At 30.1% G+C, this 17,665-nt stretch overlaps 1 protein-coding gene across 4 annotated transcripts in view; it reads left to right on the plus strand.

Moving 5' to 3' along the window:
- LOC130452993 (proton-coupled amino acid transporter-like protein pathetic) overlaps positions 1-17,665 on the plus strand; it is a 35,896-nt gene that overhangs the window by 6,214 nt on the left and 12,017 nt on the right. For 3 of the 4 annotated variants that reach the window (XM_056792580.1, XM_056792564.1, XM_056792572.1), the window contains 2 exons: positions 11,645-11,701; positions 17,525-17,620. In XM_056792580.1, coding sequence (XP_056648558.1) covers positions 11,652-11,701; positions 17,525-17,620 — 146 coding nt within the window. In that variant the 5' untranslated portion in view covers positions 11,645-11,651. Of the gene's footprint in view, positions 1-11,644; positions 11,702-14,498; positions 14,644-17,524; positions 17,621-17,665 lie in introns of those variants that run through there. The other variant, XM_056792588.1, reaches the window with a different exon arrangement.

A 17,665-nucleotide genomic window follows, 5' to 3' on the forward strand; every position in this document is an offset into this window, starting at 1 on the left:
CTTCCATGACTGTTCAAATGGCAGTTTTCAAAATTTTAGTTGAAAATTCGGTTATAAGAAGAATTTGAATAAATAGTAATCTCACGATGCAAGATCCAGACTCAATACTGAATGTGATAGGATTCCCATACGACAAATTCTTCGATTTTACTCCGCGTAAATTTCGCAGTATCTGGAATGATTTCGAAGTTCACTAAGCCGTCATAATTCCACCAGACACAACAAGACTTTCCGCTCGAATCTATCTCTCTTTGCGACGAGTTCAGATAATTTCCCTTTCTCTAACCACTGATCTTCTACATTCGGGTTGTTTAAATATATCCACTTTTCATCACAAGTAACAATGCGTCTAACAAAACGACCTCTACTCGAAGTTTCGCTTGATTATCGCTTAATCAATGTGGCACTATTCGACAACTTTTATATATCTTACCTATTGACTTTGATTGGCGAAGTAAAGTACCCTTAGAAGTGAGTCCGATAATTGACGAGTACTGGTACTAGGATAGTTTTCTACTGCTTCCCTTGTAATCTCAATTCCACGTAGATGGACGACCTTAGCGCGAATGATCTTCAAGTGTCACTACTAAAACAATTATTAAACCAACACTGAACCGTTGGTTCATTAATTGTCTTTTTCTACAATTTCAATTTCACATATTTTACAGTTACGGCAGCTTTAAACGTTTGTTTCCAGTAATGTATTTACAATTATTAACAAATTATATCTAATTATTATAAAAATATACTGAGTCGTCAATAAACAAAAACAGAATGATTATAAGAAAATAAAGCAATGGTACTCTTTATAGAAATAGACACATGTTTAAATTGAGACGAATTTTCACATATGAAAACAAACATTTATAATTGTTGAGGTTTATTAAGATTTTTTTTAAACGCTGTATAATCTGTTCCCAAACATTATCATTTATATGCAGCATTCACGGGGCCATTTAATGTTAGTAACATTAAAAATTTACTAATCCGAGTGAAGGCTCAGATTAATAGCTAAGAAGCTTTGACTACAATCCTTCGAATGGAAAAACTAGCAAATGTTCATGCTTTCTTTGTCGATTTTTACTCAACGTTTGTATGGTTGTAAATTAAACCTTCGGACGGTTATTGTAATATCTTTTATTGCTGTGATTCTTGAGGAGATTATGGGTTGATTAATGTTCAAGTAATCTGTCGTTGCAGTTTTGATTTTTTTTAATAGCATGGACATGCACATCCCATTCACTTATTACTTTATATTTAACAAGATATTGATTTGAATAATTAAAACAAAAAACTAACAGATTGATTCGAACTGCTCAAGATTATACAAAACGAGAAGCTCATTATGGTATTTGAGGTCTTCTATTGGTATTGAGTTTAAGAAATAACATTAATAACGTGTTTTAATTTCTATATTGTATAAATATTTCTAACATTTCAACTTTTCTCCTCTCCTTCTTTTCACTTAAATTGCCTTTCCAAGAAATTGAGTAAATGTCAAATTGTTGATATTCTAAAACAGATAAAATTAATTTACTGAAAAATCAATAAACATAGTTTATTTGGAACTCTCAGTACCTTTTGATCATAATTAGTCTAATTCAAATAATCTTTGAAGTCAACAGCTGTCTAATGTTTATTAATTTATTATCCAAAAAAATTTTGAAATATTTTGTAACTCTAGCTACGTCTGAGAAAATTGTATCAACTAATGCATGTTGACCTCCCACTCAAAATATGAATTTATTTCTAAATTTACGATTTTAAACTTGGCACCATTACGTTATTTCATTCAGACAAATTAATTTGATATAAGAATCGTTTATCTAGCACAACTGCGAAGTTACTACGAATTTGAATTTATTTTTGAAATATAGACAAGTCTTAATCTTTAGATACTGGCGATATGAGTAGGTATTCGTTTTTCAGTAAGCTCAATTCATTAAAAGGATTTTAATTATCAATTATTTAACAACAAGATTTCCTCTGGTAAAGTTTTTTTCTTTCGGCTCTTTGTTTGTCGATTCACCTCAATTCTTCATACTTATATGAATATAAATGAAATATTTGGGCAATCTTATTTTCAAGCATACAATTATTGTTTGGATTTGAAAATTAAACATTTATTTATTCATTTCAGTTTATTTACCAAACTGCATTATTCAGTCACACAAAAATATCCTCTAATATAAAGTGAAGCAATGAAGTTGTGTTACGTGCAAAAGTTGAGTTCAGAATAGTTGAATAGTTTCGACAATGTTTAATTGAGTTGTTTGAAAATAGAGTGTACCAAAAAGGCAAGATGTTTGAAAATTACCAACCAAATGGTAAGGTATTCGCCCTTACAATTGAAACAAAAAAACTTTGGTAAAAAAAATATTTATATAATAATCTTTTTAACTCTGTCTACTTTCTCCAGTGATTTCTAATAAGTTCAATAGCCACCAACTTCTAGTACTAACTAGCCAACTTCTTCATCTTTTATTTTTTAGAAACAAGTAATAAATCTATAGGACTAAATCTGGTGAGTAGGGTGCATGAGGTGTAGCAATCAGCCACTACAGTAACAGCTTCGTGAGTTGAAGCTTTGTCTTTATAAAACACTTCTTTCTGAACCAAATCCAACCGTTTCTACTTGATTTCTTGTTTCTTGCACTGTCACAATTGATATTATTTTCTTTTTCAAAATAATCAATGATAACTATCTAAAAAATTTACGCCTGCGGATAAAACGATTACGATTGTAATTTATAGAAGGACCGTCTTAATCCTCTTTGACACTCCGATAAAAGTGACCAGGGATCTAAGTGGTAACCGTAGATAATAAAATACAGAGGAATTCAAATAGTACGAATAAATCTACTAACAAATCAAGGATTGCTATATCAGAAGCATGTTCAAAAAAGTTAATCTAATCCACGGTTCAATAAATGCTAGAAAATTCAGGAAAACGAGATTGATCCCAATTGGATACCAGCTCTTTGAAGTATTTAGGCTTCTTTCATCCATAAAACCATCAATAATTTGTTTGAAAATTTGTATAAGTGTTTGGAATAAAAGGAAAATAAAGTTTATAAGATTAATCAAGAATAAAATTGATTGATTAATAGTTGATATTCAATATGTGGAAATAAGTCATAACTCATTGCAGATGAATTTTGCAGCTCAAGTCGGTGTAAGATACAGTCAATACCACAAGTTAAATACTATACTATTTCTTTTTGCAGTTTTATTCCTTCCAGCATCTACTATGAATATTTAATTACATATCCTCCAAATAGCATGATGTCATCGACAATCCGCCGAAAACGGCATCCCTAATGCCACGCAATTACAAGTAGAGGGTCGTAACCAATGATTAGTTTCAAAGTTGTTGCATCTCCTCAGATTGGCGTAACATTCTTCAGTACGAACCATTGGTCAAGTAGATCTCGAGCAGTAGATGGCGATACGTAAATTAAATTATTACTTGATATATGAGGCATGCTCAGTAATTGAAAAACATAATATCTATTTACACCTTCAATTTCAAATTTCATGATTTGAAATGTTGGCTTGCCGTTTCTTGTTCAGTTCCGTTTAGAGACTCCGATCGAGAGGTCATTACGCCACACTGTAGAGACGCATCAACGTCGAAACTAGTAGGGGGTTACGACCATCTCCTTGTAATTGCTAGCCATTAGGGATGCCAATTTCGGCGGATTGTCGATGACATCATGTTCTTCGGAGGAGATGTAATTCAGTATTCTTCGTGGTATTAGCCAGGAAAGTAGTTGTCTTCTCCTTTGAGAAATTATTTCAAATGTGAATAGTAGAAATCTTTTATGATTTTAGACCTATCAATTGAAATTTCGTATATAATATTGACGTTTCGACACTATGTTTTTTCTTTGTTCGTTAATGCAATTTTTTTTTACATATTGATGAACTTTTAGTCTATTTTCTGAATAATTAGATGTCTATGACTTATACTAATATCATATTTATTGAAATAATTCGATCGTTGTTGGGAATGTCCTTGAACAAATAGTAAGTATAATAGTTTTATGTGTAGTTGCTGTTTTTTTCTTAATTGATTATAGTATCTATTTATCCTTGTCTGGAATATGTTGTTTATCGTTTTTTACGATTAATTATTTCTTTTCAACACAGTTTGTGCTTTTTGAATATCAAGAATTTTTAGAAATAGTTCACATACATAAAAAGGAGAAATAATTTAAGTGAAATTTACAGTTTTATTTTATACATTGCAGCTACGAATAATTTGTTTGATATATATACATATTTTTCAGATGAAAAAACAAAGAAAATTTATCAACAAAACTATTATGAGTTCCGCTAGTTGTTGAGTATGAGTTGTTCTAGCAAAAAAGATTTTGCATTTCAAGCAATAAGTATTTCTGATTGGAGTTCAAGAAACGCACGTAATTTTTAATGAATTATTTTATATTGATTCCATTATAGATGTTGAATGTGCTTTTAAGCATGGAGTCAAAGTTCATAGATATGATGCTTTATGTTTAGTACTAAGTTAGTTAAAATATGCCGAATGGCTATTTTATAAATATATAATAAACAATAATATTCTTACTGCTACCTCAATCTTAAAAATTTTGTATACACCTTTCTACTTGTTTTCGGAAAAAAAATTCTTTATAGAAACATTAGCTACTTGCCTTATATTTGGAGGTGTACATAATAATTTATCTTCACTATCTGCACAATCTGAATTTACCTTGATATTAATGGAGGTATTTATATTTGAAATTTATTGACATGAAACTGGTCCTTATTGAAGTAGTTTTCGCTAAATTGATTCGCGAATTGCATAATATATCGATAAATATAAAATAAATACTAAGCTACTGATTTCACCTTGTCCTTATTTTTTGTTAATAACCCAGTTATCTATTACAGTAGTTGTAATTTGTGTTACGGGGATCACTATTATGTAAATTTGATTAATTGTATAGTTTATCGTTTATTTGCGATTTTATTAGCTGGATAACAGGGATATTGTTGTGTATTCATGATGTATTACGTAATCACTGACAATGAGGACAAGGTGTTTCATAATTACAACCAGACAATAAAATATATTGTTTTATTATCAGAATTTCTGAAACGTATTATAATTTCACTATATATTTGGAACATTAGTCATTACATTTTTGGAAAACAATATGTGCCCCCTTCTCTACATACTTTCCAATGATTATCTCCGAAAAACTATTTTGTTAAGTTTTCTGAGATAATTAAGTACCTTCTATTTGACAACTACATGGTAGAATCTTTTTTCTTTCAATCTGCAACCATGTTGAGTTTATTAAGGTACCCAGGATAGAGACAACATCCTGTTTTCTGGTTTCAGTTTCCTAATAGAAAATCTTCTGTTAAGCCCTGCGCTCGAAAGAGCTTAAAAGGGACACCCAAATAGAGTTGAAACAATTTATGTCTGATGAAAAAACAGAAGAAGCTAACTATTTCAACAGTCCATCATTATAAAATAGTATATTCTGATAATTTAGACTGTACGCGAAGGGATATTGATGAAATATTCCATACAAACATTTCCTACAGAGGCACAGTGGTTCTAGTTTGTTTAAAAATGAAAGAAGTTATCTGTTGTTAGAGCTGCAACAGTTCTTACATCAATGAAGCATAACGAGTTCACTGAGAACAACTACGGAGAGATGCAGTGACGAACAAGACGATTTGGACCCTACCGAATAATGTTATTTGAGCAGATACTTATTAAATCATCTATAAATATGTTGAAAAGCAATAGACTCAAGTCACAAATTTGTATTACTCCTTTTGTTGTTAGAAAAGTCTTTATTGACACTAGTTGCTTTGTCAAAAACTTTTTTTATATCAGCAAATCCAAGTAATGCACCTGTTTCTCCGCAGACACTTTTATCTATAAGTTGCTTGATAAAAATTATATGATCGTGAACACTTCTGCCTTTGCGGAATCTGCATCATCTAATTTTCTACTTTTGGTCTCGATGTATACAATAAAGTTATTCCTTTGCAGTTGTTACATCGCTTGCTACCTCCTGATTTAAAAATTGGTAGTAACAAGGCTACTGATGTTTTCGCCTAATCCCAAGCTGCATATTTTGATAAATAAGTCTAAAGCTCCCTCCCCCATAGCTTTCAACTTTTCAGGTGTTACTCTGAGCCATTCAGAAGCTTTTTCTGTTTGTACAAACAGAATCAGTGGAGACCAAGTGAATATTTTTTCTGAACCAAGGATACGTATAATCCTAGTACGAAATTTTCCAATTTTGATTTGATCACCAGAAAAATGTAAGGAGTGTTATTTTCAAGAAAGATAAAGCTTTATTACTATTAGAAAATTTTACAGTTTTACCAAAAAATCGACACAATTTTATATTACATAATAAAAAAATATGAAATAACAAGTTCACTTAATAATAGTAATTATAATTATATAATATCTTACTTCACACTAAATTGAATTATGCTAGTTTTTTGAGTATATGGTAAATTGTAGAATTCTGCCTCAGTGTAATGAGGTATTTCAAGCAGAAATGTTTGTTTCAACTTATTAAATGTATTTGTAATTCCGAAGGATAATTTTTTGGCGCCGAAGATGTAAGGTAAATGTCCAAATTCTTTCTTCTAGTAGGGTAGGCATGAATGGATCTCTCAGTTGATCTTCCAAAAGATTCGTTGATTAGAGAACATAATACGTTAAGCATCACTTCTGGAAAATTCAAAAATAACTTAGCTGAGAACCCATCGATGCCACAGAAAGTCTTGTTTTGAATGCTGAGTATGGTTTGCTCTAACTCAGATTTATTTACTGGTCTAAGGAAGATACTGTCAGTTATTCTTTCGGAAAGAACGAGAAAAGAAAGACTTGGGTATATTTTAGTGCTAATATTCTTACTAACGTTCACGAAATAATTGTCTGGGTCGAGGACAATAGAGTTTCTTGAACGTGTGTTGTTTCTCAAATCATTGATAACAGACCAAGTTTCTTTCGACGAAGTTTTAGCTCTCGAGATGCAATTGTTGTAATAGTTTTGATAGTTTTCCGATACAATAATCTATTGTATCGGAATTATTGATATAATTGAGTATGTGAGGATTGTCTTTTTAATATACAAGATTGATCTCTATTCTTGAATGAAGTACGTGTTCCTTTTGTAGTTCATGATTTGTGATGATTAGGAAGTCTGACACTATGTAATCTCGAATTAAGGAAGTTGTTTTAATAATTCGAGCTGGTAAATCCACGTACATATTTTTCTGAACGGCATAATCATTAGAAAAGTCAATGTTAAAATCCCCGCGTAGAACTCTTCTACTCTTAGTAGGCAGAGCGTCGAGTAATTTTGGAAGATTCTCGAAAAAAGAATGAATATTTGATTTAGGTGGTCTATAAATACAAGTAATATATAAATCGATAGTTTTGTTGTGAGTTATGAAAAATTCATAAGCATTTTCTACTAATAAAAAATCGTAATTTGGTACAGCCGTGACCTGAATTACCCCTGTCATATCTACTAATAACTTTACATTTTTCGATAAAAACTGGTTTATTTTCATGTAGCCAGTATTCAGTAATAGCAACTATCTGCGGGAACCCCTCCAAAACTTATACAACTCGTCCATTTTTGTGATGTTCATGACTAATATTACGTACTCCAATTAATTTCCTCGTTCACTATTTAATATTATTGAGATGATGTAATGCGGAAAATCCATTTTACCGATTTACTTTTCAGATTGAAGGTGTATTGGTTTTGTGGCAGAAATTTCCGGTTATACTAGTGATTCAAAACACAATATCGGTGGATTTTATCGATGCATTACGTTTGTGGTTTTTATACATCTCTTACAGTTTTCATTCACATTCTTTTCTTTATCGTTTAAAATATTTTTTTGAATCCAGAAGTTTTTATAATAAAATAATTCAATTCATATAAAGTATTTTTCAATTGATTTTCACTACAACTTCTTTTTATACAAACTCATCTGGCTATGCAGTTTTTTTTCTAAAAACAATTAGAAAATGAGTTCAAATCTATTAATTTTTAAAAAGCAATGATTCTTCGCTCTTCTAGTTTGTCTCAAATTCATGATTTTCCCATGTAATTAATTCAGAAGTACAAAATTGTAAAATAAAACAAATTCTTATCCATTGTTCAAAGTATTTATGAGAAGATGCAATAGATGTTTAAATCACCCAAGGTTGTATAGTTTCGTGCTCAATACTACGAGTATATTTATTATTAAAATTATCAAGTTGATTATGAGTCCAAAACCACTCCAAAAGGGATTTATACCACAAAATTATCAATTGATTATAGAAAAATGAGCTTGAATTACGCAAAGTACAATAACAACTAATAAATCAGTGAGTCAGTTATGTAATGATGTGGCATTAAATTGGAGACCCATACGGACCTAGTTGGAAGTTAGGGTACTTTTTTGCATACATACATACTGAACACACTGTTTACACCATCACATTTACACTTATCGTCTTCAGAGGTTGAAGGTGAACAGTATACTTAAGCCTCTGAAGACGATAAATTGCTTATCGAAACGCGCGTCAGATAGTGTAATAGTGATTGTTGGTGTAGTGCTAGTACGAGGTCTGGCTATTGAATAACGAGACTGCGCGCCTAGAGAGCGCCCTATACGGGTGGGGTAAAAAACGATTAGTACGTTGGGTATCTAGATATTTTGTCTATGCACGTCCCAAAACGTTTCCGCCACTATTATAGTATTTGTACAGTAGCAGTTTGAAATGAACGTGCTTTGTCGAAAACCATGTGTAACGAAAAACAGGAGTTATGTATCAATCTCAAATTTCTCCTTAAAATGAAAAAAACTCCGAGTGCTATAAATTGTGGCAAGAGGCCTATGAGGACAATTCTCTATCTCGTTCTTTTCCGCGCGTGATTTTGAGTGGTGTTAAGCGCTTTATTGAGGGCCGAAAGAGCAAATTAAAATTATTCAAAGCAATGCTGATTAAAGGTATCGTGATGACTGAATGGGTTCCAGAAGGTCAGACTGTCAACTAGACTTATTATTTGTCAGTTTTGGCAACACTGCGAGAATGAGTTCGTAAAAAACGGTCCAAGTTGGGGAAGAACAACTTGTGGATTTTGCACCAAGACAACGCACCTGCCCATAACGCACTATCTGTGAAACAGTATTTGGCCAGAAAGCGCACTCCAGTGCTAGCACCCGCCGTACTCAGCAGGTTTGGCACCTTGCGAATTTTTTGTTTCCGTAAATAAAATCTGCTTTGAAAGGGACACGATTTGAGTCGAAGGAAGCGGTAAAGCAAAAAACGACAGAGCTACTAAAGGTACTCACCAAAGAAGACTTCCAGCACTGCTTCGATCAATTGAAAAAACGTATGGAAAGGTGAGTGGCGATAGGAGGGGAGTATATTGAAGGGGAACATTCGAATGTAGAATAATTTTTATAATAAAACCCTTTTTCGTAACCAGTCTGGTTATTCAATAGCCAGACGTCGTATAAACAAAAAGTTCAGAATGAATATCAAAAACGGTTCCAGAAACTCCAACTTAACTTGATAAATAATAAATATTTTAAAAATAAAATATGAAATCAAATGGATATCATAAAATAACGATAATTTCAGTTATGAAAGGAAAAAAATATTCGATCTCGATTCCTGGAAAAAAAAATGAAATATTATCTGATTCGAGAACCATTTTACTTTTGTCAATTTCTCGACCAAAGTAGCAGACCATGTACCTGTAGGTTTCAAAACGTTGAATTAGAATATTTCTATGTACCGATAGCGTTGCTGTTTAATTTCGTTTTTAGTTTGTTAGATTTTAAAAAGTGTTGTGATATTTTTACGATATAATCAATTTCAAAGGTGTTATAACAAAAGTTGAATTAACCGTGTCGAAACCAATCGAACAAGATGAAAATCGATTCCATTCCTTCTTTTATTTTGTAATAATTACATCAGTTTCCCATAACAAAAGGTACACATTGATCTAAATAAAATATTGTAAATAAAGTCCATTATAAATGTATAAACTAAAAGTAAACTCGAACTAAAAAATTAATTAAAATGTCATTAAAACAGTATGCATATTATTACGTTGACTATGATGTTTCCCCAAAAAATGAAGCAATCTAAGGCTAATTGTTGAAGATTAACATGCTCAGGGAATACCCAATACACGAAGTTTCCTTTGGTAATCAAATATTTTGCGGAATATAATTGGAAAGTGTTTTAGTATATCTGATTCTGTCGACTAAACTGCAGGTCCTGAAACCCGCTTGTCCAGTGCAATTTAGTTGAAAAAACATTGTCTGTGTATTTGTGCTCCACAAAACTTTTATCTGACTGTTTTATATATTAATTTCACAAGTAAGGTTTGAATTTTATCATTAATTTTTATATCGAAAAGTTGTTTTTTTGCGCTTGAATAATTAGATTTATTTATGCAAAATATAAAGAAATTTTTAGTAGTCTCGGATGTGTAACGTTTGTCGTAGTGAAGAGTAACTATACTATTTTTTATATAACACTGTTTCTAATCATTTATTCATATATATATATACCCCATTAAATTTATTTAAATGCGTGCGTTGTTTTTATGTTCTTAAATACTGGAGATTCTTTAGTTTTCTTCAGTCAATCAAGCAAACATCGTAGTGATGGATCCATGACTTATAATCAAACAATAAAATTTTCTTTATCTAGGCTATAACGTGAAAAGAAATCTGCAAATATCAAAGTTTATTTGTGTGAACTTATTAACATTCGAGGTACCTATGGTACAGAAAATTTTTTCATGTTCAGGCTCTTAATATAGTATTTACCAGATGGTATGAAAAACAATTATCTTCAAATATTTTCTAATGGCAACACATCGATAATGAAAAATGGGAACGTGGACTTTTCATGTATGGTAGTGGTTTAACGTTTTCTACCAGCAAGTTCGTCTGTGCCCGACTATATATCTCATTTTAACTGACGACACCACCTTTATTATATTATTTGATACTACAGATTCTCTTGATGATTCCAACAACTCTTTGTGATTTTGCCAAAATTTCCAAATCTAATTATTTAACCACCGCTCACTGCTCATCCCAATTCATTTTGATACTGAAATTTGACTGGAAATAAAGCTACTGTAGGTAGCTTGAGTATATACAAAATAATAAATAATAAGTGTTTTGATACATAAAGGGATCAAGCAAATCAAAAGGATCAGCTTTGGTATATTAAGTTTGGCTACTGGGTTTTTTAACTCCAGTTATAGTATACATATGTTGAAAAACAATATTATCGGTCAATGGAATATAAACCTAAATGTCTAAATATGACAAAAATCCTTAGAATTTTAGCACGAAACTTTCTAAAAATAAGAACAATTAGTAAAAAGAGAATTAATTACAAATGTTTTTATTGATTAAGCCCAAAATCCTCAAATAGTATAGTATTTATTATTTGTCGGATCACACTGTAATGTAAATAAATGTTTAACTAATTTTATTGTATGTTTTTTAGAAGATAGTAAAATTATATAACAAAATTCTCCCTCCTTTCATAGATATGATAATAACATAAATAATTTAAATTTATTGCATTTTTATTTTTCAGGTGAACCATGACAACGGAAAAATCCAACAGTATTCCATGTATAGAATTCAGCTCTCGGTATGTATTTTTTGTTTTCTATTATTAATATTATAAAAATGAAGTAATTAGTATGAACCGAAGATAAACTCAAATAATGTATCGAGACACTAACAAAATTTCAAATAAAATGTAGTAATAAGTGACAAATAAATAACCACTATGGTTCACCTAACACTTTGAATGTTTCAAATGCTATTTATCAAATTTTAGAATTTTTATTCTTAAAGTTATCAAGACGTGAAATTAGTACAAATCCAATTGAATAAGACTTATTAGTTTGAATGAGAAAGACTTGGTTGTATATATGTCTGGTGTATCAATATATTTTCTTAAATAATTAGTTGTATTTGGGAAGACATTTGTTTTGATAGAAATAGAAAACAAATATCTAAAAAATAAATAAGTAGCTCTTTATTGTCCAATTTGATAATAAAGAAACCGATTCATCCTGCTTGGAACTAGCTTTAAGTTCGTTAGACTTTAGCACTTTGAACATCATGACTAACGTCTTATTAATTCTAATAAGGAATCTGCATAATATATGAATCAAAGAAATATTCCCAAGAATTTGGGAATATTTTTGAAGTAGCTATTCCTAGGATTAAATCTGGAAGCTGAATGCATATTTCCATCGGATATTGAACCATTTTTGCCATATTCCTAAATTCATCTATAAAATTTTTTACCAGATAAATATCTCTCGATATTAGAGAATATTTCAGCTATTTGAAAAAAATAATGTGCATTATTTTTTTCTCAAATTTATTTTTCAATTAAGTATATCAGATTTTAGTACAATTCGGATAGTACAGCATAGAAAATCGAATATAATGTCTTTTTGAAAATATCAATTTACTTTTATTATTATCGAAATCAAATTATCCTTTCTTCATATGTAATCACCTTGAAGTTGAATCATCCTCGACAGTTTTTTATAGCATTCGAAATTATATGTTGAATGATTTAAAATTATGGCTTTGGCTTTCTAAGAATTATTTTGCATTATAACAACAACGCTCAACATTCATTTAAATTTACCGCATTATTGTTTTTTGATATAAGTATAAGTAGTCCAGTCCATGAGCTCTTAGCCTAATATAAAAGAAAGAAAGAGAGAGAGAGAAATGCTTTATTGTTAAAAAAATGTTACCATTTGTAGACCAAAGCTTGTAAAAACTAAAATACAAACATAAAAATAGCTACATAAAGATACAAATAAAAGAAAATTTCAATATAGAGAAGAAAACACAATGAATAACAAAATTGTAGGTAATAGTAATAGGTAATAATTAGTATATAAGTCCATAGCAAAAATCAAACCAGTATGCAGCATGCCCAGAATTAAATGTTATTATTAGAATAGAAGTCGTTTACAGAGTAGGAGGCACTTTCCTGTAAGTGTGCCCTCAAATTATTGCGGGAAAACATGATATCCATTTGATTTCAATTGGCAAGTGATTGTGCATTTTTTGCATTGTAAAATATTGAGCCATTAACTAATTCTGAACGTGGAGTAGATAGGTAAAGGTCGTGCTCCGCGTTCCTAAGTGGATAACCGTGAAAGGTCATGAATAAAAATAACTGTGATTACTTTTCAAAATGTTCTTCCTTTTGGGAACGTCTGACTAAAGATTTTATGCCATGATGCATGAGTCAAAATGTACACCATCCGTTTAATATCATTGCCGCTGTTAAATATTTCACCTCTAACTAGGCCTTCAGCTTTGCGAACAAAGTAGCCTTGAAATAAGAAAGTGATCAAAGGAAAACATTTCGTATCAGACGAAAAACTTTCTTAAGAAAAAAGAATGCAGAAATGAATTCATTACACTTTAAGAAAAATTCATTGTTATGAAAGAAAGTTCTTTAAAAATTAATTTAAATTTTATGTTATATGAAGAAACGGATCGAAAAAAAGGAATAGTACAATACATAAAGATATACCGAATAAAAAATGGAGAAATTGAGAAAGAGATTGAATTATTTTTTATCAGATAACCAGAATTTCGCTCAAAAACTAACCACCTTATATATTATATAAGATATTAACAGGGTCGTAATCAATCAGCTAATGATCGCGGATAATGATAAGAACCAATTATAAAGTTGTAATTTTGAATTCCAACTTTGGTTTGCTTATACTTGGATCTAAAAATTCACTTTCAATATCATTAATGTCATCTGTTGTTCCACAGTCATTTGTAGTAACTCCAATTCATTTCAAAATATATTAGTTCCGTTAACTTCTAAATACATTTTACTTCCTAGGTTTGTATACATGTTTTTTGAAATATTTTTTAAGAGAAAGGAATTTTGTGTCAATTATTTTCACTTTTAGCACCATGTTTTCTTAAATTGATAAATTGAAGATATAATCAAATGAAAAACCTCTCTTAAAATATTTGTGATCTCAAATTTCAAACTGAAACACGAAAATTAGAATAACACAAAAGTAGTTATAAAAAAGTACAAATTATAAAAAAAATGACTAGAAATCATAAAATCAGTAAATTTGAAAACATCATTAAATGAATTAGAAGACCAATATTGATTGTTGACTAGGGCTTAATGAAAATCTCATCAATTATTACTTAATATGTTATTTATATTTTTTGGCAATATTTTTTAATAATTTCCGTCCTATATTCTACAAGTTCTAGTATTTTTTCTGTTGTTTTAAGTTAATGACTCATTTTTGAATTAGCTCGAATAACTATATCTATTTAACAAATCCTTACCAGCGAACTAAATTCGAAAAAATACTGAAATTTTGATATTATGCCAAAACTTTTAACGTACATTATATATTTTTGTCATATTGAATATAAATGTTACGGTAACCATACAGTGAACGTGTTGGTTATGAACATTTACTGTTTACAAAAATTGAGAAAAAAGTTGTTATTAGAATGAGTGTGCTTCAATACTGTTTCTCAGAAAAAGACAATGGATAAAACTTTGTAAGTCTGTTTATCCATTTCATGTTTGAATAGCTCGTAAGTTTGTAAGCTTTGGACATTTTTTCGCCTTACTTCTGTATTGATAATTTTGCTTTATGTCATCACCCCCAAAATAGAATTATCTTCAACATTATTTAGTTATTTCTTTGTTGTTGTCAGTCTGTAACAGGCTTTCAGTCTAGTATAATCATATAAATTTTCATTGATAATTATAGAAAGGAAAACTTCGTTATCCACATCCTGAATGATAACTTACTCATATCAGATTGAAAATGTTGATTTTTAACAAGAACATTTAAATTTAGAGAAAGTCGAGGATCAAACCAATTTTAAAATTGATCCTTAAATATCGAACAAGTCATGCATTTGTTATAGAACATGCTCTTGATGCTTCGTTTCTCAATAGTTATCAAATTATATTAATAAATATATAAATAAAAGAAGTTATAAAGGAAATTATACATTATAAAACTATTTCCGTAATCTAAAATGTAAAATACAAGAAACTGAAAGCAGTAGTATTATATATGAGCTTCCTTGTAACAATTGAGATGACGATTACATAAGACAGACATCTTACTATTTAGAATCTAGATCAAGAAGTAATCAATAAAAAAAGGACATGTTCAACATGAAATAGTAAAAAATGAATGAAAATCCTGAGAACAAAGAAAAATACAGAGAAAACAAGGGAAAGTTAGTCCATTTACATTTTACAAAATCTATAATCCTAGTTTTTAAATAATTTAATTTTTTAATTACCTTGATACGTCAAAAACATGGTAATAATAAAATATATCTGAATTCTATTCAATAAAATAAAAAATTGTCCAAAAATGAGGATAAAATGAAAAAATTATTCTATTATTTGAAAATAAATGATAAATAATGGAAAATTTTTGTTTTCCGTGGAGGTAATAAATGGATATAACTAAAGGAGATGATTGGAATCAGAGTTTTCGTATTAAAAAAGAAGGTGGTTAATTTTATAATATAGAAAATAGCAAGATATATGCGAGACAGAAAAAAAAACATGTATATTCTATAAGATTTCACTTCAACCGAACACCCGCCAGGTTTTTACCGCTCAGAATGTGTGTAGTGAGACCATTTGTGGAGCAAAATCGCTCGGTTAATTGCTGTTTTTTGGGGGTCAGTGATTGAAGAGTACAATTAAATGAAACCTATTTCGTCTTGTATAGGATACTCTAGGGCACAGAAAATTGAGCTCTACAACTTTTTTCAGTAGGACCAATCTTAGAAAATAATCGTTAAAGGTAATTGAGCTTAAATTATAAGAAACTGCATTTTTCTTAAAATAAATCGCTGTAGTAATTTAAGTTTTTAATTTAACTTTTGTAACTTTTGTAACACTTGTACTCAAAGTGAGAGCGCATCTAGAAGCAATTCAGAAATTTTGAAAATACTTCTAGTTTTTGTGGAAAAAAATTAGAAATATGGAATTATCAAAATCGTACATCCAAAACATAATTTGGCGATCTATGTGAAATATTGAAAATTTTTATACATATATACTGAGTTAAATGTAGTCCATATATTCAGAAAGTATTTGAAAAAAATCAAATCTCGAACTTTTACAGTTTACTAGACATTGTGGCTGACATAAGGAAAGGTTGTTACGTTTGCAAACATCAAAACTAATTCCTAAAATATATGTCGGCACCAAGATGATGTTTAGAAGGATAGTAGTTACAGCTGAATTTCAGTCTCTAAATTTGAGCGATTTACTGTCTTATAAATTGATTTCGGTTCCGTTGTGTCTATTTAACGCATACGAAAAACAACTAAATCTGATTTGAACCACATGGGACAATTTCTTCTCGTTTAGTTGAAAATTTATTTATTATAAAACGCGCTCTCCACTTTTAATGAACATTCAGATGCAAAACCGCCTCTCTTCATGCATTGTTTTAGAGGTACCTATATCAAAAATCCCTATTTAAATATCCCTATATAAATAAAATTCAAATAATATGCAACCATGATGATACAATTTAAACGTTTATCCGTGAAACATCAACTAACAGACCAAACTACTGTATTAACAGATCATAAAAAAATTGACAATTCTCAATAAAAACGACAAAAAATCTGATAGTTATTTTCTGGTACACATGTTCAAATATCTTGGTTAGAAAATGAGCACCAGAAGCGTGGACGATTAGATTGAAAATTTAGGTAGGCTGCTTAGAAATATATTCAACATGTTTTCTATGCTATGAAACTCTTCTTTCATTTTTGTTAGTATATAATTGTATCTTAAAAATAAGACGAACATATATATCTTCAGAAAGATCGTTGCACGGCTATCCATTAAAGAACGCGGAGCACGATCTTTACCTACCCAATCCACGTTCAGAATTAGTTCAGGGGCTCAATACTCTACAATGCAAAAAAATGCACAATAATTTGCCATTTGAAATTAAATCGACATCATCTTTTCACGCATTACGCAATAATTTGAAGGAATATTTCCTGGAAAATGCCTACTACTCTGTAAACGAGTTCTATTCTAACAATAATATTTAATTCCGGGTATGGTGCATACTGGTTTAATTTTTGTTATGGACTTATATACTAATTATTACCTATAATTTTGTTACTCTTTGTGGTTTTTTTCTGTATATTGAATTTTTATTTTATTTGTTTTACCTTTATTTAGTTATTTTTATGTTTGTTTTTTAGTTTTTACAAGCTTTTGTCTACAAATTGTAACAATAAAGCATTTCTTCCTCCCTTTCTCTAAATGAATTTGAATAAGGAATAACTTGTTTAAAATAACGTAAAACATAAGTTAGAAAAATATACGCTTTCCTATGAATAACAAATACAATTATTTCTGAAATAGATTTTGTTTCAGGGTCAATTTGCCAAACAATGATCAACTTTGTACGATCGATGTGATGAAAAAAGAATATGAGCCGTACGCTAATAGAAAGTTACAACATCCGAATACGTAAGTATGTATGGGGTGCATTCCACAAAGCGGTCGCGGCGAGAA

Source organism: Diorhabda sublineata, chromosome 1, assembly GCF_026230105.1.
Source record: "Diorhabda sublineata isolate icDioSubl1.1 chromosome 1, icDioSubl1.1, whole genome shotgun sequence".
Classification (NCBI taxonomy): domain Eukaryota; kingdom Metazoa; phylum Arthropoda; class Insecta; order Coleoptera; family Chrysomelidae; genus Diorhabda; species Diorhabda sublineata.